Source organism: Pleurodeles waltl, chromosome 6 (genome assembly GCF_031143425.1).
Source record: "Pleurodeles waltl isolate 20211129_DDA chromosome 6, aPleWal1.hap1.20221129, whole genome shotgun sequence".
NCBI lineage: Eukaryota > Metazoa > Chordata > Amphibia > Caudata > Salamandridae > Pleurodeles > Pleurodeles waltl.
In genome coordinates this window covers 1567722386-1567748291 of record NC_090445.1, presented here as the reverse complement: position 1 = coordinate 1567748291, position 25906 = coordinate 1567722386, and the positions used below count along the sequence as shown (strand labels likewise).

The following is a 25906-nucleotide window of genomic DNA, read 5'->3' as shown; positions in this document are numbered from 1 at the left end:
AACTGCTACGCCCAAGGAGGCCCTTCTTGGACCTTTAAAGGCACGCAAGCCGAAATAGGGTCATGGCTGAGACCCTAGCCATACTGCCACTACGCACAAATCAGGGTGAGAGACAATATGCTGGGATTGACCTTCCGCGTGTTTGTTAGATCTTTAAGATCTTAGCTCTTTCTAGTTTACCTAGGGAGTAATCCTCCTGACCTTCCAGAATATCTTCCCAGGTAACTTCTACGTTTATTATTAGTAGTAACTAAAATGTAAGGGTCAAAAAGAGAATGTGGCAAAAGGAGTTTTACCTTGCCTCCCTTATTTCAGCTAGGACAGCAGCATGGCAGAGACTTGATAGTTCTGGTATTATTCAGTCTTAAGCCAGCTCTTCTGTAACCTTGGAGCCTTGTGAAAAACATCTTTTATATATAAATGTCCATAAGTTATCTTTCCTTTAGACCTTTTCTGTCTGGTCCCTTTCCGCCCTACAATAACTGAACTACCCAGTAAGAATTCATCACTGATCGAAGGAGACAAGCATCCAATGGCTGGGTTGTCAGTGGTTAATAGGTCGGGATATATCGGAGGCTCTCATTGGTTGTGGTGCCTTTTAACCTACAGGTAGGGAAAGGATTCATGAAAAAAATGGCGCATATAGAACGGCAGTATACATATACATGATGTCCTTGACATCCCGAGACTTCGTCGGACTGCCCGCGCTGCCACACAGCTGGGGGCAGATATACCGCACATGTTCTGCAACTGCCTGATGGCTTGCAGCCTCTGGACAGGAGTCACGAACTGCCCTGCCAGAATCACAGGCCGCACTGACCACAACTGGGTGGCTAGCAGCGTATTAGGGCTTTATAAGTGCCGAAAGGCAGGGAGGGGGATGCTTTATTGACCTACATTGTTGATGTTGCATAGGTTAATAGCTATCCACTAGAAGACAGGCAGCCAGTGCTTAATTTGTGCTTGTTGTTTCTGGTGCAGGGCACTGGCCCTTATTTTTCTGCTTCAAGCATTTACTGCGAGCAAAAGATACTTAAGGGAAAGATGGAGCAAAAGAAAAAATGAAAAAGCGTCACACTGAGAGAAAGCAAAAAAGCTGCAAGAGTGAGCTGAAGGGGCAGTGAGTGGCTGTAAATAGATTGAAGAGGCCCGAGATGGTTTCATGATTAGGCTGCCTCAGTGTTCTGTGTTCACACATTTAATTTCAGCAGCCGCGTGTTTATGCGGGGGACTTCGGGCACCAGCATGGTTTTATTTATAAATTAAGAACTGGTGGTATCGACTTTTAAGTGGGGCAGATCTGAAGTTACAGCGTTCTGGTGGGAAGAGGCGGGTGGGCTGCAGAGGTGACTCATAGCGGCGGACTGGAATGATCTGTTAGCTGCTCCCCAGGGACCGCAAGACAGTCCCACTACCTCTTACTGATCAACCACATGCTGCAACAATTTCCAGACTCATTTCAAGAGTGCAGATCCCCGTCCTCCCAACTCTGTGGCCGGGGCACAGTTAAGACACACTTTATGCCATGTATCCTTATTCTAGGCGGGGCTTATCACACCACCGGGGATCCTAGGAGTAGTCTGCATGTCAAAACTACTTATATTTTTTTCCGCATCCGTATTCAGAATGGCTCACAGAGCGGTTTGTTGAGTTATTAGAAGATGCTCTTCCTAGTTATCACAAATGTGTGCTCATAGATATGGGGCCGTGTGGCATAATGCCAGTGATGTTAAATTTAAGTATATATATATATATATATATATATATATATATATATATATATATATATATATATATATATATATATATATATATATTGAGGTCCTTCATAAACCCTGGACAAAATTTGCATAATTTACTTTGTGGAAATTACACAAAATGCCCCAACATTACAAATCATTACACGAAATGCCAGCAAGGCATTTTTCCCAATTCCTTGGGATAACGTGTTCTGCAATGACCAGCCTTTCTGCACTGAATGTCTACCAGGACACTGCAGGGGGCAGCAGAGTTTCACAGGTTATAGTTGGCAAATTTGGTTAGTCTTGCTCTCAAAAATCTGATTGTCAAAGGAAAACAAACATTTATCTAAGTTATAGTTTTTCAGTATTTACAAAACTGCATTTTAAAATTAAGTTCATGAGTGCGAAAATAGTTCTCCGCCCCAACTGCTGAGTCTTTGCAGTCGTAAACTTACTAGTAAAACACAGTTTTGTGAATACTGAAAAGGCATAAACTTACACAAATGTTTAAGTTTACCTTTGTGAATCAGCAAGAAAAAAATAAAGACCCATCTGGTGATAAAACAATGGAGCAGATTACGTAATGACCATGGTCCTGATTTGCACCATTGCAACTCCTTGCACAGACTGGGACCGCGTGCCCGATTACGTTAAAAGAAAATGCGCTCTTCAGCACGTGCCCAGACTGAGTTTGTACATTCTTCTGAAAAGCATTTCAAGATGGTAAAGCGGTGGAAACCGCCCCTCTGTTGTTCACTGAAGACTAGATAGAATCTCTACTAGATAAATTAGTGATGTTAAGTAACTTGTTCTAAATGTCTTGTAATAAAAAAAAAAAAACATTTAAAAAAATCTTATCCCCATTGTATTTTTAAAACAATCTTCAGTTGTGGGCTTACTCTCGTGTCCACTGCTTGGGCCCCAGAAATCTTCTGTGTGTGTTAAAAACGCCTGATAAAACAGTTTGATATATTATTAAGCAAATTTAATTATAGCGTCTTTCTACGGAGCGTTGTAAGTTTCGTGAATAATATGGTATACTTATGCACTCTGATTCTCCATATAGCTCTCTGCACTCGAGCGTCTGCAACACTGAGCAGGAGTACACGCGGAGGCATTTCCTAATTAGCAAAGGAAAATGATATCGTGCAAATTAGGAAACGCGTCCTTTATACTGAGTGGGCGCAATGTGGGCACCCGTGCAATGTAGAAAGGGCTGCGCAAACATCCGGTACTCATTCTCAAATCGGTCAGTGGCTGAAGTGTGTAAATCGGACGCAAGGAGCCAACTGGCTCAATGGGCACTTGAGTGTTCTGCCTCTGGAGCCAGGCTGGAAACTTGGCTCAAGGTCCTGGTACACGCTAACTGGGTTCACCTGGCGCACCACAGAGCCGGTTACAGAAAAAAAACGATCTCTAGTGCAGCAGTGATACAGTAATCAACCGCAAATATTAATGTTAACTTGTGGCTGAAACATATGTTTAGATGTCCTCTTTTTAACGAGCACACAAGAAGACTTTGATACAGTTTTCACGAGCTTCATCCAAGATAGCAGAGGGGTTGGCTATAGCCACAAGATTATTTTTAGGATTTTGATGGGAATACATTCCCATGTATTTACCCTAGTTAGTGGATAACTGAGTGACAGTTCAAATAAGTGGAAGAGGCAGCAATTTTCATTCTAGACTAAAATACTGTTTATCATTTATTTTTAATAAATGGTTGTAGCTTTGTATTTGTTTCTAATCAATGAATAAACGTTGATGTAAATTCATTTGATGTCACAAATGGGGATTTCCAGGCACAATGAAACTTAAATATATAATCCGAAAATGGAAGACCATAACATTTTTTTGTTAATCAATTCTTGAACTCAAACTCTGTGAAAAACCTATGTACAAAGCTGATATTTCAATATGCTGTTGGGTCCTTATATTTATACAACTTTGGTACAAAATTAAACTCGTCCTGGATTTGTATAGCCATCAGAGTTTTGATCAGTGATTATGATAATGAACCTGGAGAAATTCACAACTTCAAACAACACATGTCTATTTCCAATATTTTAAATCCACTAAACCAGGCATGGGTGTTGGTGGCAGTGGTGTACACAAATGTACAGTTAAAGGTGCCTGAGCATTAAAGTTATGACCCAGCCAGTGTAAGCCACCCAGGATTGGTAACATAAGGGTAAGGTTGTGTAAGTAAGATGCACCACTGGGCATCGGCCAACAGCAGCGCTCTTTCACATTGTTGTTCATCTCCTTCCTTTGGCACAAGCACTATTGGACGCTTGCTAAGGCTTACTGATCAATGACAAATAAATCAGACCAATAGTCTCTTAAGCATTGGGCCATTACACCACAGAGTCAAGTTTAATAATTCATTAACCAATAAAAACAAACATCAAAATAAACTTCGGTTATGAAAATAAGAGGGGTATAAAAATTATACACATTAATTCTTGGCTCTAAACACTGGTAAACAAAGTAGCAAACCGTACATGATATTCAAGATCAAAACTGTTTAGTTTGAGACAGAGAAAGATAGTTTTTGGGCCATTTTAGAGAACACAATCTAAATGTTTATTTCGAGTCAATGCCAATTGTCCCACTTGGTTGTGTTGGTCGCCCAAATAAGATACCTACTACGGCTAACATTAAACCAACTCCAGCTCGTGAAACCCCAAGTCTGCTTGTTAAAAATCAATAGAAAAGCCATTTAATTGGCCTTGCAGTAACTCATTTGGAGATCATCTGATCCCTTAGAATATTCATGTGAGCTCCTTTTTTCACCCTTTACTATTCATAATTCTGTATTAAGTGACCAGATCCAAGATTTGATGGAACGGAGCATGATTTTCACATATTTAAACATGTGTTAATACTAGCTGCTTCAGAAGGCGCATTCCTCCTGCCCACTGAACCCTCAAAGTGGAAATTTTTGGTTCAAACCCAGTATGCGGCAAAACTGAGTCAACATGTTCAATCCAGCTGTGAGAATATAGAACATCTCACTGTGCAAAATGACTTCCATCAACTCACTGAATAAAGGTGCCAAAATGCCTCATCACAAAGAATTTATCTTTTAAAAGATGATTCTGCTCACCCATCACCATAACACATCCTCTGCCCTGGACAGATTCATTAAATTAAATTATTTTACCTCTATGACCTTGTTGAATTGCCAACCAAGAGGTCATTTCTGAACAAGGACAGAACCCAGTGGTTTACTATCAAATGCACAGGCACGAAATTCAAAAGATAAACCGAGGCCACAGCTATAAAGTAAGCGTGGCACACAAAATCAAGATCAGGTTATCTTGTCATGCTCGCAACAAATCTCTCTCCAAAGGGGCATTATTTCTGCCCCAAAACTCAGAAGGAAAATAACTTGCTACAGGATGAGATAACCAAGTATCAGCCCGCAGCTCTTTCCTAGCCACTAATGTATCACCAGTGTGACTAGGTATCTATGTATGTTTGTCTCATTCTAGAATGTGATATATCGAGAGGAAGCACCCTGGAAGCACAATCTGGCTTCTTTATCCTGCTGCTGAACCGTTCGGGCCAAAAACTGCTCCTGCCTGGTGCATCACCTCTAGTGAGAGAGATGAAAGAAAACACCAGGTCCTCCTTACACCATTAGGTTTCGCCACCACTCGCTACAGCCTGAAAAAAGTTTTGCAATAATATGTGAGAGATGTACTGTATACTATAACAGATAAAAAGGTGTTCTCGAAAAACAGAATGGAGTCATAGTTTAAATGCTCCGAATTGTTTCACTAGTCAATTCTTGATCACGTTTCCAAGACATTAATTAAGCCATGAACAAAATTCCTTTGTTCAATGGTTCAGAACAATACCATTTGTCCATAACAAAATAGGACAGTAAAGACAAAGACATTGGAATTTATAACGTATTTAGCAAAAATCCTGATTCACCTTAAGTCTACGTTCTAGAAGAAATCTTTGCTAGGGGGAAGGCCACTTGGCATCATTCTATTTACAAGGATTACCATACACCCTTACAATCTCCCACACAATAGTCACATTGTAGAGGGATAATTGATTACATTTAGCATGATTATTGAAGTTAAAACAAATGCAAAATAAAATAGTCTTACCTTAACGTAGGAGTCACAGGTTCGGTATTCCTTCCCCATTAATCCTTTAGCTTCCATAACTAAAGATAAAAATTACTGTTAAAATAGCTGGGATGAGATAAAAAGATAGCCACCTAAGAAGAAAAATCTACAAATAACACAAAATTACATTAGTGTTACATGTAGGCTTACTGAGGAGTAGAATAGTCATTACATTTTAATTAGAGTATTATATTTTAATTTGAGTATAAAGGAGCATTAAGTATCACAGACTTCCTCAGGAGTCCATATTAATGAGGATGCTTTTGTACACTATTATTGTTGTTTTATCACACCAATTTCTTTCATACTTCACAGCAGAGGAAGTGCTGAGTATTCCGAGAGTGACAAAGCACACATCTGAATAACGAATTTGCTCTACAAACAAAAGGCTGAAAAGAGTACATTCAGCCGCTCTGCCTTAAATCAAGGCAAAAATGTGAAATGCGTTTCTGAAGGAAAACTGAGGGGTTCCACCTAATGTCACTGCATAACCCTAACTGCTTTCTACTGAGGTATAGCCAACAAGGATCCATTATATGGCCAGGTCCAAGCCAGGATGTTTGCTTTGTGGCATAAAATACACTTACATACAATTAATTTAAATTGAACTCATTTAAATAGCCAGGGTTTGCTTCACGGGTTGTTTGCTTTTGATGATGCTCCAATACCATCAGAACCAGCGAGATACCGAGGTAGAAGATACACTTGTTAAGTAGGATAAAAAAAATGAAAAAATACCAATAGCAATTTGAATACAAAATATATGTCAGGCAATGAGAATGCCTTGAAGGATGACATGTGGAAAAGGGTAGTGCTGGGGGACGTAGGAAATACAGATCTGCCTATTTCTACTGCAAGGGAAAGGCTTGACTGAAAATGAATGCCTTCTCCTGGGTACAAACAGCTATAAGTCGGTGTGGCATATAGATCTTATCATGGGTTCAGGAAGGGCTGCAATCCCTTGCATGCAGAAATTCCGGGCGAGGTGAGAAACTGATATGCTCTTGGGGCTGTTGCAACGGCTTACAGATGAAAATATCATGCTTCTGAATGAATATGTGCTACAACCTCAAACTCTGATGCTTTTGCAAAAGGCAGGAAAATAATTAACGAGGCAAGTGAGGTGACCTAGACGTCAGTGCAGATTTTAGTAGAGTGTGGGCATGACTGAAGACAAGGCACAGACGAGAGAGAGAGAGAGAGGAGTGAGGACATGTCCAGAAGGTTTTATCGAAGACAAGGGCTTGAGAGAATGATTGAAGGAGGAACTATCAGTTCACAAAGAGTATTTGTTTTTAGTGGCCCAAATCTCATTCTCATAGCATGATTATTTAAGTTTAACTAAAAAGGGTTACCTTAGGGATCAGGTCTAATTCCAGTGATTTCAGACTATTATATCAAGATTGTTAAGGAGAATCAAGGCAACAATGAGGGCTTTTGGCTCATCAACGCATCTATTTTATAGTTCTGGCAGTAATTAAACATTTAGCTCTTAAGGAAAAGGAAACATCTTGATTTGGACTGGGATTCGGTGGATTCCACTGCAATGCTTTTGGAAGCCTTTAAACAAGTATTCAAGGGTCATAAGCTTCCTTTCATGTTTCCTGAAAGTGAAGCAGAGATTTCAGGAGCTTAATGACAAACGAAGGAACAGATAAATGGAACTTGAGACACACATGTAGGAAACCGAGACAGAGCCTGGAAGGATTACCAGATCATGGTCAGTGACAGAGCCGATGTAAATACCAGGCAAACTAGAGAAGGCCAAGTAAATTCAGGGATCTGGCTGGGGGAAGACTATGACTAAGCAAACAGAAATAACAATTGAGGTTTATATTGTCAGAGAAGGGAATGGAAGGGTCACATATTGGGGATAGAACTCGCATTTGTGCAGATTACTAGGCAACACTAGATAGACAACAAACAGGCAACGACAAGGAATTAATAGACCACTCAATCAGGGACATGCTTCGGCCCTCAGTGTCATACTGGAAGAGGACTTCCCAGAAGAAAACAATGAAAATGCACTGACAAAAATGCAAACTAGAACATTTCACGGGGTAATTTCTGATAGAATTCACAAGGTTATCAGAAGACCCATGGAAACATATGTTACTTATGTTTACAGAGATAAGATAAATAATTAGATTACCACTAGATTTAAGAGAAGCAATTATCACAGTATTTCGAAAGGCTCGAAAACGAAACAATTTGCTTAATACCATTTAACAATCCTCCCCAATATGTTGACTAAAAAATGTGGACATAATACTGGCAACCAGAGAGGAACATAGATAAGGAGCTTGGAAGAGGACAGTGTGTGTTCAATAGTTGTAGCACATTATCTCATTACATCCTGATACTATATTGCTCCGCAGTGAAGACCCAGAGGTTAAAGGGGAAAAAAAAAAAAAAGAGGGGGGGGGGAGGGGAGGGAGGACACCGAAACCTAACCCTACACCCAGAGTTCAAACCATTATCACTCACTGTACTTTTATTGACTGAAAAGCAAACTAAGCAAATTACTTTGGTGAGTCTAGAGTCCAAGAATATTGATCCACACATTAAGTAGGCCTATTTATGAGAAGGCATTGTTTTGGGTTTTTTTTAAATATCAAAAACTACTACTGTGTTACACAACAAATTGTCTTGTTAGCCAACCGCCATCTCTTCAAGTAGAAGGGAAATCAGCGGGGTGGAAGATGTGTTTATTGCCTATATGGTGGGAATGGAGACAGCACCATGCTAGCCTGTTTGCTTAGAAAAAGGCCATCATGACTAAGTCAAAGGATAAACTAACGACATAGAAACTACTTTGGATGAGAACTTGTGCATGGGCAAATTGCCAACTAAAGGAAGGAAACAAGTAGGATGTTGTTGGACTATTCAAAATTAAGGGCATACTCTCACACATCTTTCTGGATCTTTTTAAATGCTATAGGGGAATCCAGGTTTCCCAAAGAGTAATACCACAGATACCTTAAACAATCACATACACTGAAGAGCTACCTACCAAAACAAAATGACTATCCCAGCACACTTGCTCTGGAAGTTTAAGGGCTCACGGATTACTCATCTGATGCATCTGCGCCATCACCTCTGTGCAATAAGCCAGGGTTGGCCAAACATCACAAAGAACCAAACACAGACAACGCCAGCAATAAAGAGACAAAGGACTTGCAAACCTACTAAAAAGAACCAAAGGTCCTGACAAAAGAGCTCCAGGCGCTGCAATCAGAGACATTCCCCTGCTTCCCACAAGAATGTTCGCTCCTGCCATAGGTTCACAAACAAGTACAGGAACACATTATTCCCCACACACTGCCTCTCAAGAGTTTATGCAAAACTAATACAGGTCTTCAAGGCCCCAGGTCACTGAGAATCTCCCATCTGACTTCTGCGATAGTGAAGGAAGCCCACATTAAGAGAAAGGTATTGGCTTGAGTGTGGGTCAAGTTGGTAAAAGTGTCAAGAAGTAAGGAAAGAAAATCTTCCAATCTACTGGGCAAGACTCTGGCCTCCAATCCGTCCTGCTCCCGAATCGTGTCCGGTAAGAGGCAGAGTCAATGCTCAATCTAGGAAAGGTCAGGGATGGTGAAACCTTCTAATGTGGAGCTTGACCCTGGTGCACTGATGTGGGAGGCCTTGTAAGAAGTATTCACCTAAACACATCATATAACCCTGTTTATAAATGCATTTCTCCTCTCATCTGGTACCCAAGGTTGTAACAAAGCTATTAGACCAGGTGAGAGTGATCAATAAAAGATAGTACTATAATGAGAGTAATGTTTACGTCGCTAATGCGGAGGGAACTAATTAGTGAAATCAGCTTCTGTGATCTAATGATGGGTGATGTAATCACAGTTCTATCCCCTACAATCTGTAACATTATTTAACATTATTCTACAAAACAGGAAAATGGAAATTATCAGATTAATCTTCCGTAATTTAATGAAGAGCACAGTATTCTGAGTACTCTACTGTAGGGGTTCCCAACCTTTTGACTTCTATGAACCCCCAGTGAATCATTAATGGACTCCGGGGACCCCCAGTGAATCATTATTGGAATCCGGGACCTGGATTAAAGAAATCAGAAGAATCTTTGGTCTAACACGGAGGCTGAGCACAATCAGAGCAAATATTCAACTAAAGTAACGCAGTCAAAATCAATCTCCTTTTATAATCCAGAAAGGTTAAATACATAGAATAATCTTAAATTTTTTAATAAATGGTGAAATCTGTGCAATTTTCTTTCTGTGCTAAAATAAAAGATACATAATTTGGAGCAATCCTCTGCAAACAAAGATAGCTGTAATGAAAGTAATCTGTAACTAATACAGGATAATGTAATCCACACAATCTCCTTATTAATAGGTTTATTTTAAGGCAATCGTCAGGGTAAAGTAACCTGAGTAAACACTTGTAATACTGCACATGGAAGAAAATGAGCATAATCACATGCAACTTAATATAGGCTCAAAGACACCATAGAAGCTTCAACTTTGCAATATTTATTTCAAAGATTGAGAAACAAAGAAGGTGGATTATGGCACAGGAATATGAAATCCAGTGAAATTGTGGTTTAGGGATGTTTTCACTGCCACTTCATCAGTTTGTTAAATAAGTGTGTGCTTGTGAAGGAAGTTAACACTACTGTGGGTGCGTACACTTAACACAGCCGAATCTATCAATTTTGTTTACCTTTGCAAAGTGGGAGGAAAGCTTACACTGATATCTGTACATGCCCGGAGGTGTACGGAAGTTTGTATTGCTACGGCCCCTACTCCACCTATTCAGTGTGTCCTATAACTAAACTTCCAATGCTGTTTATTATGAAAAGTTATGATAAAGGTAGAAGGAAGGACATGTTTAATGTGAAAAGCTCAAGTTAAAGACAATAGGCATGTGTGGGTAGATTCTGATCACTCTGAAATAAAGTCTGCAAATAGGCTATTCCTGGATATTGCTGCATGTAATTTCACAGACTACCGTAGCAGGCAAGAGTTTTGAGGTCCCTTATTCCCATGGGTAGAGACGACATGCACTGTGATATATATACTCAGACCCTTTTTGGAGAGTTACTGTTTTGCGATTTCAACTGTAATTCTGTATACATTTGTAATTTTATGAATGTATGCCTGATGGATGGCTTGTGGGAAAGCTTACACTCGGTAGGTCTGAGTTTGTTATAGTTACAAGTCAGTGTGAAAAACATTTGTTAAATCCAATAGGTACTTAACGGTGGATTATTAAACGGGTATTTTGTTACATAGTAGGCAAGGGTTTTGGTGTTGGCCACCCTCTCTGACACATCTAGGGGAAGAAGTTTTTCATTGTGATAATTTTTGTCAGGTAATTTTTTAGAGGATTTATGTAATCAACTGTAATTTTGAGCATCCTTGTAATTTTATAACTAAGAATAATGGTTGCCAGCATTTGCACACTTTAATAGGTCTCTGTTAGTTATTGTATCAAGCCATTGTTAAGGCCACATGCCATATTGGTTAAATGGCAGCAGATATACTAGATTCCAAAGGCTTCATCTGTTTATTACATAAAATCTACCAAGTGCAAAGAAAGGTTGTCTGTGTGTTTATAAAGCGGTAGCGCAGCCAGCCTTAACTACAGTGGCATCAGTACCACTGATCTTTTCTTCCTGCAGTATCCATTCCTTTTACTGTCCCATTGTGCACTGTACTGGCAGCTGCCTCTTAAAAACCAAAAATACCCCCCCTCACCCCAAAAAAGAAAAAAACTAAATTAAACTATCACCCATTCAAAACTTACAATAGCACATCTAATCCAACACTACCAAATACCATGGAATTTAGAAACAATATATACAGATTTAATAAATCTCTTTCAAAACTTATACAGTTAAAATTTCATATGCACAAAAACAAAAATACATCAACATAAAAACGATATATTTTTTTTTCAAAATTGTGTTGTGTTGGATTAGATATGCTTTATGAGTGTTGAATAAGTGATCGTTTGTTAATTGAGTATTTTTTTTTTCCTGGGGGAAAGTTTTTCATTTTTGGTTTGTAGAACTGTGTCCCCTTGGTTTGAGGGGTATCGCTCATTACATTTTGATCTAGTTGCCTCTTAGAGCCAGCTCCTTTTGACGAATATGTGATGAGTTAAACTCAAGATTACGACATTGACAGAATCCATACACATGGCTCAGAAAATGCTAGGAAGGTCGTTTATGACTTCAATGAAGATCACTACGATGCAGAATCAGAAATACAAGTGAGTAACCAATACTACTTCTTTGCAGGCTCTTCATTGACAATCCAATATTAGGCGAGAGTAGCAAGCTGATCCCTCAATCAGCTGCTCTTGGCCCCAAAGGATGAATACTAAACACTCCAAAGAAGAACGATTCTTGCTGGGCTAAAGCAAAGAGAGTTTGATAGTAGTTTAATCCAACTTCGAATCAGCTCTCATATCAGAACCAAGGAAGTAATGTTTTATAAGCATATGCACTGTTTTCCGCGTGGATGCCTTATCTATCTCTGCTTCACGAATGTTTTTTAACCAGACGGTGATGGCTGCTTGGAAGTAGCTTAGGGCTTACAAGAAGAAGTTTATTCACCAATACGTAACAAAGTGACAAACAAGAAACAATCCAACGGGTAAACGGCATGTTGTGACGTAGGCAAACCAACTTTCAGTGGACAGCAGTGGAGGAATAACTTGTTAGATTTTCTTATTGGCTCAGCCTTAACTAAAATCCTCCTGAAATCTAATGAGTGTATAAAATGTTCAGCTGGAGTAGCTAGGTTACTAGAGAAAACAGGAAGCACAATAGTTTGAGAAGTTCTCAGACAACTTTTGCTATAAAAGAAAGGTGTGTTCTTTTATGTGTTCTCATTACCACCCTGTAGGGATGAAAAATTGTAAAGAGCTCTACAGCTAAGCAAGCCCTATGAGCTGAAGTAATGGCCACTAAGAAGGCAGACTTCCAAAATAGATTCTGCAATGAAGAATTGTGAATGGGTATGCATCGAGGGCCCATTAATTTACTGAGTACAACATTTAACTCCCACAGAAGTGAATGTGCTCTTTTGGGAGGGCAGACTTTCCTTAAGCCCACAGGAAAGCCTTTTACTACAGAGGTTTGAAAAAGGAGACTTGTGTTGAACTTTTCCTGTCTTGGGTTATTAGGGCGATTTGCATTTTAGTTTTAGCCATATGTAGAAGATCTGGCAAAATTATTTCTTATTGGACAGCAGGTTAGAGTTGCACAACAGACTCCTATGTGAGGCTAGAGACATTTGAAGAAGATTCTGAAACAACTGCCTGAGCCACATGTCGTGGTTAGAATGAGAGATGCTTTGAAGCTCCTCCATTTGAGAATTACTGCTGGTACTAGAGGAATGGGAGGGTAAGTGTATTGAAATGCTACTGAACAATTCATCAAAAGGACTTTGTCAAGAGACCCTGGTTTTAAATCTCCTAAAGGCAAAGCTTCAGCATTTTTCATTTAGCGCTGTGGCTAAAACATCAACGTAGGAAACCACAGGACAAGATGATGTCTAGCAACATCTCATCATCTACAGCCCATTCATGATTTTCTTCTATAAATCTACTAAAAAAAACTCTGCCCTTTGGTTTTATTGCCCCAGAAAATGTATGAAGAGCACTCGTACCAAAGAGGAGAACAGCATAGAAAGATGTATAACTTACCAAAACACAAAGACACCTTCGCTTCTTTACTATTTGAATGTGGAAATATGCATCCAGGAGGCCGATCGCACACATTCAAGTCCCTTCTTCTCAGACACAGAAAAACGTATGTAATGCTAGCATAGGAATTTTTGATCCACTTGTTGGCTAGGAATAGGGCTAGAATGGGTATGAAATCCTTCTTTGGGCTTCTCTTCTTGATTAAGAAATATCTTGAATAAATTCCTTTCCCCCTTTGGGGACTGGTTCTATTGCTTTCTCCTCTAATAATGTAGTTGTTTCCTTGTGTAGGTGGGCAAACTGGTGAGATGGTATTGATGCCGGAGTATAGGCAGCGGCAATTATTTAGAACATGGAACCAAGTATCTTTCCTGCACAATTGTGATGACCCATTTGTAAATTTTTATGCTTTGCCGCTCTTTTAGGTGTTGTGAGCTACAATTTGCACTGGAGTGGAGAACAAGTAGGGGAGAGCAAACACATTATTGCCTGGTGTTGGATAAATGCCTTCCAAAGACGTTGGAGGGCGGCTGACAAAGACCTTGTATAGTCCACTCATTTATGTTCACAGGAGTATCTCTGCTGTAGTTGGTGGTGTTACAGATATGGCTGATACAGCTATAGAGGGGATTAAACCCACAGCCTGACAGTATCTGCAGACTTTGTTGCAGCATTAAGACTTGTAAATTATTTCTTTTATCAAGCCCCACTGCTATCAAGATTTCTCTTTCAATCTTCATGCAACTCTTATCCTCCTCTGTATGTTGGCCAGATAGGGGGAATCCAAAGAATCAAAGTTTGAGAATATTCAGCTGGGTATCTGGTTTTAAAAATGTCAGTTGCAACCAGCATACCCTCTTCAGAGTAATTCCATGGCAGTACATTGATAATACCAATCCCGTCAAATCTATGGCAGCACACATGGTTGGATTTGAAATCAGAAGACCCTCTGTAAAGATTTAGTTGAAATCATGTCTTTCTCTCTGTAGATCCTCAACACACATTTGCATGGTCTCCAAGAGTGCCAAGTCACATCTTTTAAGCAGGGCAGTAGCACAGCCAGCCTTAATTGCAGAGCCACCAGTACCACAGATGTTTTTCCTGCAGTATTCATTCCATTCCATTGCTTCCCCTGTTGTGAGGTGCAGATGTTTCCTTGAATCTTGCCCAGGATCAAGGTGTGGAAAATCGGTCTTCTTCCTGAGATCTGTCCTTCTTTAGGAGGTGAGTTGCTTCCAGCTTAGTAGTTGCCAGAGTCAAAAAAATATTTTCTGGTAGCTTCAAAATACTGGACACTAGGGGAAGTAATGGTCTAGGTGCTGAGCAAGGTGGTAAAGACTCCATCATAACAAGACGGCTGTATGAGGATCTTTACAGCACCTCAGCCTATGACATCTTGGAACATGGTGATACTGTTCACAAGAGAAACTATCTGGCAATCAAGCAAAAGATGTTGCTGCTTATAATGCTGAGGTACCTGGAACCCATCCAAATGACCTCCAAAGAAATCGTGAAGGAGATCTCCCCAATCTATGTTTCCATGGACAGTGGCAATCCTCGTGGTAAATATTGTGCAGAAAGTGAACATGGAGGCCGAGGTGACTTCATGGGAGACGTAGGCCTCATTCTGATCAGAGACATGAAAATATCACCTTTGGGCTTTTCAGTGGAGGTAGGCTCAATGGTCTCAACAGCATTTGAATCGGACATTCTGCTGGTATAGTAAAATAGAAGAGCCCAAGAGGGGTTGGTGTCACATTCTGGGATAAAATGTGTCTTTTCCTTATTGATGATACTTCTGCTACGGAAGATGCAGCAAAGACACTCTTGACCACGCCCTGAGTGAAATAATGTAATGCTTTAATGTCTAGTGTCTTAACTTCGATTGTCATCTCAGCAGCAAAGCATGTTATGACTGAGTGATATGACATAGGCCAGTGGAATTTTTTTTAAGTCAAATACCTCACTGTCACCAAAGGGTGGTGCTTCAGCGTCAACTTTGATAAAGATCCAATGTCCAGCGGAAAGGATGGTGGAACCATACCTCTGACTGACACAGATCTCCTTCACTAGTAGTGGGATTGACAGCAATGGGAGTGGCGAGAATGATGATACCTCAGTTCTCCTTCCTTTCTGGACGTTTTCTTCCTGAATATCACCATTTAGGAGACTTTTGGGGCTGAGTGTTTAGTTGCAGTAGAACAAGAACAAACGTGGAGACCCTTCTTGCTATCTGCTTGGCCTTTATGTCCTCAAATTTGCCGCACAATCAGATTCCCTCATAATCTTTTAAATGTCCTTTGACATCTTCACACAAATTCACAATCATCAGTAGAAAGTGAACCTGAAAGGCAGATCACTCAGACCTGATGCGGATCTGAAGTTACTTCTTTCTGCACAAAAAATACACAGGCATCCTGATTAATAAATGTTGGTAGAGAAGCCAAAGAAATTATTTAAATGCTTCTCAGAGAACAAAATGTGGAAATTGGATGTTAAAAAACATTTACAGTGTTCTCAGTATACACTCTCACAAGGCAGAAAAAGCATTTGCAATACGAGTCTTGTGTTTGCTCGAGTTAGAGCTATTAGCGCTGTAAATTCCTAACTAGACTTGTATTGCCACATAAAGTGAAAATGAAAAGTAAAACAGTTGACATAAGCGAACTGATTCAAAGCGCCATGGCCACCATGAGCAGAAAGGAGAATCAAAAGGAAAAAGAAGTTCGCTCGCAGTCAAACATATCAGAAATTGTGCAATTATCCCAGTAATAGGGTCGCTGGCCAAGCCGGGAAACAAAACTGCCCTACAGAGGGACAAACATAAAGCAATTACTAATGATGATAAAGGATTTTTTAAAGGCAAGCCCATGAACAAATGATAGCAATGGGAGTGTGGTGGACGTGGTTAAAAGCCCACAGATAGATTACAACAGGCCAGAGCGCTTGCACACGCGACCTAAAAAAAAAGGTTGGTTTTAAGTTAACATCCAGTACAGTGCATGCTGTGAATGGAAACAGCTAGACGTTTTAAAGACACAGGCAACATTTGCTTGCATCAGGTTAATGGATTGCCTATCAGAGCTTCCTTTTCGTTTAGTTCAACACCTGTTTTAGCAGCGGTCTAAGAATAAGATTCTGCAACACAGTTTTCTAGTGTTTTTTTCTCAGTAGAGGAATATAAATTCAGGATAAAAAAAATCCACGAAAAAAACCCCCAGAAAAGTCAGGCTTTTTATAGTCTGGCTTTTTTAATACTGGCAAGTTAGATTTGGTCATTCTCCTTGAGAAAATGGGTGGGAAACGTGTTCGCTGTGGTCTACACCCTGAGCAGGGAATCATTCAAACTTTCACCATTTCAATAAAGATCACTATGACGCAGAACCAACACTAACAAGTAATCATTTAATCTCTTACTACTGCACCAAGTGAAAGAACAACAATGTCTAAAGAGTTTTAGCCACTCTCCTAGAAACGTTTGAAAATAAACAAGCTTTCTCTGTATTTCAAAGTAGTTTGTGGAAAACGTGTTCGGGGTTCAAATTATTCTAACGTTTATGAGCATGTAACCATTTCATCCCCTACTATTGTTCCGAATTAAAGAACACTAAAATCTCTATGGAGATTTAGCCACCCTTCCACGAAACATCAAGCTTTTTTTTGCATTTTACAACATTTTTTACCACTAGGTTCACATAAAATCCGTAGTTGTAAAAAGTAATTTTGAGGGAAAATTCACAAAATATTCTAGTAGAATAAGGTCTGCCACCAACCAGGGAATTATTCCATCATTTATGACTATCAATTAGGATCTCACGGGGATGAGTATGAATTTCCTCAAGGCTGCTCTTGTTCACAATTAAGGCCCTTTATTAAAAGTTTTATATTGTGCAAACAAGTCTGAGCCTCTAAAGTTATGTACATGCAGTATACCACACTATGCAGATTGCAAATAGTAGTTGCAAACTGCTAACACACTATTGGAGACCAGTTTTTGAGATTGTCATGTGACCCATGTCCCAGGAGTTTGCTTCACAAAATCTCCATTCGCAAAGGGTGACAGAAAGCCCACTCTAATGAATATTAATTAGGCAGGTCACTATTTGCTTACCCCTGTGATTGACTAAAAACACAGAAAGGATAGCCTAAAAGAAAAAAGCAGACCATAATCCTTGCATTTAGATACTGAAATGGGAACTTTTTTTTATTTAAAAACAGCCCACTTGCTTAAAAGAAAGGTGCTGCTTTAAAAAACAGAAATCCTGTTTCTGCCTGCACCCTCTGAGGCCACCCAACACAATTGCCAACGTTGGAGCCATCCAACAGCTTCCATCTTGAGAATGGGATACCACCTCTTTTGAGAAGTCTAACTTGCTAATGGCTGGTGATCAAAACTGTGGTCACAAATTACTGATACACCTAATGGTGATTCGCAATTAGGAGGGGGTGTTGACTTCATGTCCCTTAACTGCTTTTTAAAAATGAGCCGATAAACAACTTCTGCAATTAGGAAATGGGTTTGTGATTTCAAAACCAGTTTCACTGAACAGAAAAACAGCCATTTTTAGGGTGCATAGCCTGTGATTTTGTGTATCGCAAGATTTGCAACTACTTAATAGCTTTGTCAATCTGGCCCTAAATGTTTTTAGGGACTTGATGAGGGTTATAGTACTTTTCTAATTTCCTGAGATTACATTCATCTCCTTACTTCTACTGCAGTTTTACATTCGGGGTGTTAACCTATAACTGGTGAAGAGTGCATAGAATGAAAGCAAAACAAAACAAGAATTGTCAAAGACAATAGATTTGGCACTGGTTGTTAACATTTTTGGCTCCAAAAATGCTTGTTTGTAAAACTTTACTGTTGTAGGAACTGCTAGGTGCTTAATATATTTTTTTTTTAAAGTGAACTAAAGCATTTTTTTTTATTTAAAAAAGCAAACACTGTCATAGTAGTGCAAAGGCACTAAAGGCAACTACTTTGTGAGTTAAAGTGCTCCTAGTGAAAGAGCAGAATGCAGTCTCTGACAATGAAGGTAGCCAACTGACCCATTTCCCATGCTGCAGGAGGATGGAATGAAAATACGAAAGATGCAACAAATGACCAATGAGAGAAGAGGACTGGCTGAAAGCCCCATATGCATAATTATATATGCATATACTTGCCAGGACTAAAAATCACCTGGACTGCAGTTAAGTAAGCAATACATTTGAGGAATCTGGGTGATCGATGCGTCATTTCAGCGGGCTATGTAAAAATTTGGCGACAGATTTTACAGCTAACAATGATACATATACACTTTTCCAAATGGTTAATTGTTAAAAAAAAAAATGCTACTTCAATACGAAGAAAATCCAACTTATGGTTATAAAATACTCTACTTACTGTGTAGTGTAATAACATGAGCTCGGGCATGTACAGATAGCTTAAGCTGACCTAAAACAAGAAAAGAGATCAACATTAATGTCAACATATTTGCTCACAGTGGTATGCGCTATAGAAATAATGTTTGCTGAATAAAAACAAACAGCCGCTATAAAAGTCAATGTGTGTGTACTCAACGTGCATATATTACAACTACTACAAAGCAAAATAACTGTGAAACACTGTCGGAGTCATTCTGAGAGCAGTGGCAGAACCAGAAAGTAAAAGTGTCCAAGGGAATGTGCATTCTTTTATACATAAAGCATTTTAAATAAATTAAAAGGCAGAACCAATCTGGTTTAAAATGACCCGTTCATAAACATGAGAAAATTGCCCCAATAAAATAAATAGCTCAAATCCGATAAACAACCGTATGTTCCCAGAAGGTACAAAGTCATTGTTCACAGCCTTTTAAACCATTTAAAGTCCAAAATCCAGTTGTGAATTTCTATATATGGAAATCCATTTTTTTCCCAGTACTGAATTTTTAAATCTACATAAAACATTGTAATCCAATTACGGTTCTTAAGTTGTGTGCATGCATAAGGAGTAACTCATCTGCCGAGGTGTTAAGACAATTTACATATTTTAACCCTTGGATAAAATGTAACTTAAAGGAACTCTAGGTCAGGACCGGCAGCAAGGATTATGCTATATTTCTCCCCTTTATTTTCCTCCAACAGCCTCCAATATTTAATAAAAAAGTACCGTTCCCATGAACCACCAGGAGGAAACAGAAAATGTTACAACCAATCAGTGTGCATAATGTACCAGATACACAGGTGTGTTCCTCAAAGCCCCCTCTTTTTCACCTAGGTGTCCACAGGACTCGTAAAATTTAGCTGGCTTTTCTCCAGCACAACATACGATAAGCCTGATAGAAGTTGCAGGCTTTGAGAGAGTTGAGACAGTTCTGGTGTAGCCCATCATGGTACAAGAGGCAGAAGACACCTACATGGAGAAGGAATCGGTTTCTATCCTCCCCGTAGATGAGTTCTGTGAGGTAGTCAATAGCTCTATCCACCATGTGGTGGCTTCTGCCACCGAGTCTCTGGAGAGAAAGGTCATGCAATTAACATATCTTTCCAGAAGCCCTAAATTTGAGCTTAGAGCAACCCTACCTCCGGGGCCACCTACAGCTGGGCCACCAGTGCAACTGCCTGCTAAGCGTTAAAACAAGACAGTTGTGGTATATTGACGTCTTTGGCAGGCTTCAGAAAGCCTTCATATCCCTCTCCTATCCCACCCTGGAAACTGAGAGGGAATTTGCAGGGTCAACAGGCACTCATCCCATGGGCATAGCCTCTCTGTCATACACCCCAGACTGGGATAACGATTCACAGTGGATTTGGATGGCGAGGAGGGTCCATCCAGGCAATAGCTTCCGTCTTCAGACACCCTTTAGTAAGTAAGAGGATGAGGAGTATTAAGTTGTCTTTGCCTCTGGGGCAGAGGTGTTCGCCCTTGTGTGATGTTAACAGGGTTCTAGAGCTCCTCCTTTCGCTGCAGAAAAATGAGCATCTCTCCAGAAAGGAATTATCAGGTAAGATGGCAATGGTATCATGTTTGGTTTCATGTCAAAACACTATCCAATGTCTGAGCATTAGACATCTCAGTATTTATACCCCAGATGGGTTGGCATTTCAAATTTCCAGGATGGCAAATTGCAACTCCTGGGTGGTTTCATACGCCACCTTTTACAAAATGCCCAATTGTGTGTGTTAAGACCTATGCAATCATGAAAGAGGAGTTGCGCCCACAGGTGAATGATAGCTATTCATTTCTATAAGAAAGTCCTTCAAGGGGGTATCCTTTCCAACCGTAGAAAGCTGGGTGCCCTGGACAATGCAGGAGGCCAGCGTAGATATTTAAATGTTCGGTGTAGACTATGTCTGCAAGATTATGGCGTCCAAAGCCTTCTCCGTGGGGGTGAGACTTGAGGACAATTAATGCAGCGGACTGGTTCTTACTTTCAATGTTTAAGAGGTTTTATGTTAAACCAGTCCTAGCTAAGGCATCACTTTTGGTGGATAAGCTTTGAACGAGCATATTATTCACATCCAGTACCAACACAGAGTGTAAATAGCTTTAGTTAATGGAAAGTTTCAATTTTATTTTCACCCGATAGTCACACCCTGGAATAACGGAAGGCTATGAATGATGCATACACAGTGCAAGCATTCAGGACCTAGTATGGCATACGTATCCTTGTTCTTCATGGTTTTGATAAACAGTTGGTATCAGGGTATGCCTCCGTATTCTGTGCTCTCACATTTAAATGCATCAGCTGTGTGTTTCACAGGAGAGCTTTGGGCACCGGCACCTTTTTATTGACAAATTAAGCTCTGCTTTTACTATAGGGAGAGAGTTCCAAGCAAGAGTAATGATGGCAGATATTCTGGCCAACGTTGCAGGACGAAAGAGGAACATTATGCATTCTGATTGGTTAAGGCTTTTTTCTGTTTCTTTTCCTGGTGGTTCACAGGAAAGGTAGTTTTTGTTAAATGTTGAAGGCTGCTGGAAAAGAGTAATGTGGAGAAAGATGAGCATAATACTCACCGCTGTGTCCTTAACAGAATTGAAATTTTCAGTTCCGAAAGCTCAGGAATTTCACATTACAATGAACTGGAACAGATACACAGTTCCGATTAAAACCATTCCCTGCTGGAATTTTAAAGGGCTCTATACAGTCCCCACCCAAAAGCAGTCTTACCTATATATTGATATACAAGCCTTAAGTAAAGTACATGATAAATTCGACTGATACCAATTGAGCATAATTGTCTCTATAAACTATGGAGATGTACCTGTTCAAATGCTGCCAAGCAGTCAATAAAGCAGCAAGAAACATAATAATACAGAGTTCTGAGAACCTTTCAGTCGCATACATATAGGTATAATATCTGTAATCATTAATGTATACGAAAGCCATTTTGCACTTGTATCAAAATATTATTTTATACAACAAATCAAATCTATAAACTTTTCAGGTCAGTTATTGTGTTATACACTGCAATATTCCACACACACACACACAAACTACACCTCATTAATGTGCTTGTTCAATGGCTGGTGTTTGGTGATGTGGGGTTGTGGGCCTGTGTGAACAAATCAGTAAATCTGATACCTATACACGATTCGCCCTAACCATTCAGCCACAAAAATACATGCACCATTTATGTGTTTAGGCACCCTGTCCCTTTTGCGTAAGTATGTAGGTGGAAGTTTAACTGTGTGTTTAGGGAGAAGTACTAATTTGTCTTGTATAGAGATTAGCCCTCGTACCAGGTATAGGAGAGCCTAACATGCTTACAACACAATGATTAGACTTCCTCTAACACCGTCAAATACAAATACACGGGATTTAGGACACAATGATCTGTGTATGCCACAACTGCTCAACTCCTATGCAAATTAGTTCCTCACTTACCCAAACACTGAAAGAGAGTTTGTTTGTGTGATAGAGAGAGAGATATATAATTAGAGAGGAAGAGAGAGAAAGATCCACTGGGTTCACCCTTCATTAGCGATCAACAAGATTTAAACTTCCAAGATCAGTCATGGATGTTTAACCACTAAAATGGAGGGGTAGCAAAAATGTCATCACATATCCTTTGACCTCAATGACATCATAGGAAGTGACATCATATGACTTGACCATCAGTCCTAGCAAGCGATGCCACATGACCCTGACCCTGATACAATAACTGATGTCCATGAAAGCTACTGAATAACTCAGAGAAAATGTTTTGATAAATCACAAGGAGATTCACAAAAAAAGAGTTTAAAAACAATAGTGATCATGCCCGCCCGTAGTAACCCATAAGGAGAATATATTGAAGATGAATTAAGTTACTGCTTAGATTAACTCATCATTCTTACCAACTTTTGATGCAAGATCACTTGTAAGGAGCTATCGCAAGGGTGACTGTTTTGTTCAGACCCATCATTAGGAGTAGCCTAGAGACATCTTTAGCTGCTTAGGCACCCTCAAGTAATGAAAAAAATATAAAAACAAATAAACACATAAAAAGAGGGGCTTTGGGTTAGCTCTCTTCATCCTTTGATCTGTTCAACATCCAGTAACCTATTGTACCTCAGCATTTAGAATGAAGCAATGGATCAGTCTGTCCCATAGGCTCTCATTATTCTAATGAGACTACTGGATTTGGGCTGCAGAATCACTTGCACTGTGGTAGACTGAGTCTGAACCCACTACAGGTGACACCCGTCGGCCTAATCCGGGTTTTGCTCCGGCTAACCAGCAGTGACTCATCTCCATTCAAGAGCAGGGATGATTGGGCAGCTGAGCGCATGACACAATTGACTTCTCAGGGAAATCGTGGTCACTTGGATTGCATCCGTTTCTCTCATTTACATTAGTCTCACATATACAAGGGCAGAGGCAATATATATTTCAATAAGGTTTTAATGAAGCAAATGCATCTTAGATAATAAAGCATGTACTGCAATAACTAGGACGATAAAGCATGACAGGATTAAAACTGTGACAAGGAGAGTGAAGCATAAAAAAAAACGCTACCATATTGTCACTAAAATTGTTAAAATAATTCCTACCTAGGCTATGTTACAGCACAGCATGTTAAGCTCTATTTCTGCCCTTCAGGTTCCCTTGGGAAGACACCATCCCTCATACCTGAGCAAGAGGCCTGTAGTCTACATAAGCAGCTGTACCAAAGCAATCTACAATCAGCATACAGTTGTGGTCATCTGGCTGGAATCTCCCTCTAACGTACATGGGTCAAAGTAATGTTTTTATAATAAAACAGCTGATGTTCTGAGAAAATGTCCCTATGTAAGGATGGGTATGTTTCTATGAACAATAGACTCAAAGCGTTACCACGTTTACCGGCAACCTACCTTAACGCAGCCTTGAGAAAAGCACAGAGTGAAAGAAATGTCTTGTTTAAGAACGCAGTGCTGACCTAGGCAAAGAACAGCTAGAGAGAGAGAAATAAAACAAGACCGCAAATGTGGCTATTGCTAAAATAATAAACGAAGCTGAATAAAATATATCTAGGTTAAAGTGCACAGCAGCAGGCCTAGTTCCCTAAACTAATGCATATGAAACTTTAACTAAAATGGCTACACAAAAAGGCCACCTAATACATTGGTTGCCATGTGCTATGAGAGGCATCCTTTTACCTGAAATCCCATGCACGTCTGCCTAAAAATAGCACTTCACTGCGAGAGATGGTAAGAAACTACATTATATTTACAATATGTTTTCCTTTCTTTATTTTTATTTTTTATTTTTAATCATTCTTGTTAGTTTAAAGTAGGTATGCAGGTTCCCACAATTCAGACAAAATAGCACTTTTACTACGCACCAGTAAAAGGCCTGTTTTCCTGTGACATGTGATAAAGGTAAAAGTTGATTTTATACCTGTTCTAAGTACACTTGCTGGCTATAATGGACCAATACTGTAATGATATGATTTTTATTTTTTAAGTCAAATTACAATGATGCCAAACCAAAGATATGATGCCAGGTTTAATCGTCATGTTTTTCTTATAATTTTTGTGGCGTATCCTTTCAATAATAAACAGAATCTCACTATATAAATTGGTTTTGCCAATGCTTGTGATTCAAGTATTCGGAATAAGTATGGCAACAAGATTTAAAAAAAAAAAATTATAATAATTTGGTTAATTTTATAGTATATTCTGAAGAGTGTTGTACTGTTAAATGCATTTTTATTTTTTAAATCAAGCGTAATGTTCCAGTAGAAGCTGCAGAAAGTAAAGTGCTCTTCAGGGCATAGTTTACCTTCTGCTCATTAAATTGTTTTTGTCACTTCTGAGGCTAGGAATTGAAAAGCCATTCCACAGTTTTGCCATCTGTGACCCATGGCAAACTCTTAAATGACCCATGTGGGGGGACCAATGATGGGCCGGGTGCCTGCACAGATCGAGAGGCAGACAGTCTCTGTGATGTGGTGATTGCAGGTGACGAGAGCTCCACCACAGGAATCGGCGATTCTTGGGTACACCACCTGCACCAAAATCATACATAAAAAATGCATGAAAACTCTTATTCTGCTGAGTGGTAACACTGTTTTTTAAGCAGAAAAAAAATGTTGTTTTCAAAGGAGGCATAAGGGTTCAATTAGCGGACTCCATTATAAGCCCCAGTCAGATGAACGAAAGACGTCCCTTGCTTCCCACAGCTTCCTTAACATGTGCGGTGGAGGGGGTGGGGGTGGGAAGGGCAAGCGTGAAGTCACAAAAGAGCATCAGTACTTATAGGTGAGTGGTTCCCAACCTGTGGTCCGGGGACCCCTGGGGGGTCCGGAAAATGTCCTCATCAGGGGGTCCATGACTGCTTAGAAAGTTATATAATATTAACCGATCCCCAGCTTTCAGTAATTATGATTCAGTGGGGGTCCCCGGGTTCCAGTAATGATAAAGTGGGGGTGTCCACAGAAGTCAAAAGGTTGGGAACCACTGTTCTAGGCAATCCCAACCAAGGAGAGGGAGTGAAGAAGAAACCAAACCCTAAACATTACAAATAATTATTTGCTGGTTTGAAATTTACATTGGCTGGAAAGGGTTGAAGGTTGCTCTTTGGACCAATAACATTTGTTCACCTGCTTTAGACACATCATTGCCTACATGGAACATACCTGATTACAGATCAACTGCTAGAAAACTGAAGTTGTTTTTATGGTATCAAGTCAAGATTGTAAAATTATGACATTAGTGGGGTGCCTATGTACCTTTTTGTGAGACCGTAGACCCTAAAGCCAGAGTAAAAAAAAAAAACTTCCCTTTCTTCTGTAATACCCATATCATAAGTACACATGTGGACTTCAGCCTTGAAACTGTTTTAATCCACCTGGCTCTCCCTTCCGCTACACAGTAGGATAGTCTCA

General features: G+C 39.8%; 1 protein-coding gene across 3 annotated transcripts in view; it reads right to left on the bottom strand.

The window, feature by feature from the left end:
• Window positions 1-25906, bottom strand: part of RGS3 (regulator of G protein signaling 3) — an 805262-nt gene that overhangs the window by 554778 nt on the left and 224578 nt on the right. For all 3 annotated transcript variants that reach the window (XM_069241285.1, XM_069241286.1, XM_069241284.1), the window contains 2 exons: window positions 18972-19022; window positions 5870-5928 (listed from right to left, as the gene is read on the bottom strand). In XM_069241285.1, the coding sequence (XP_069097386.1) occupies window positions 5870-5928; window positions 18972-19022 (110 nt within the window). The remainder of the gene's footprint in view (window positions 1-5869; window positions 5929-18971; window positions 19023-25906) is intronic.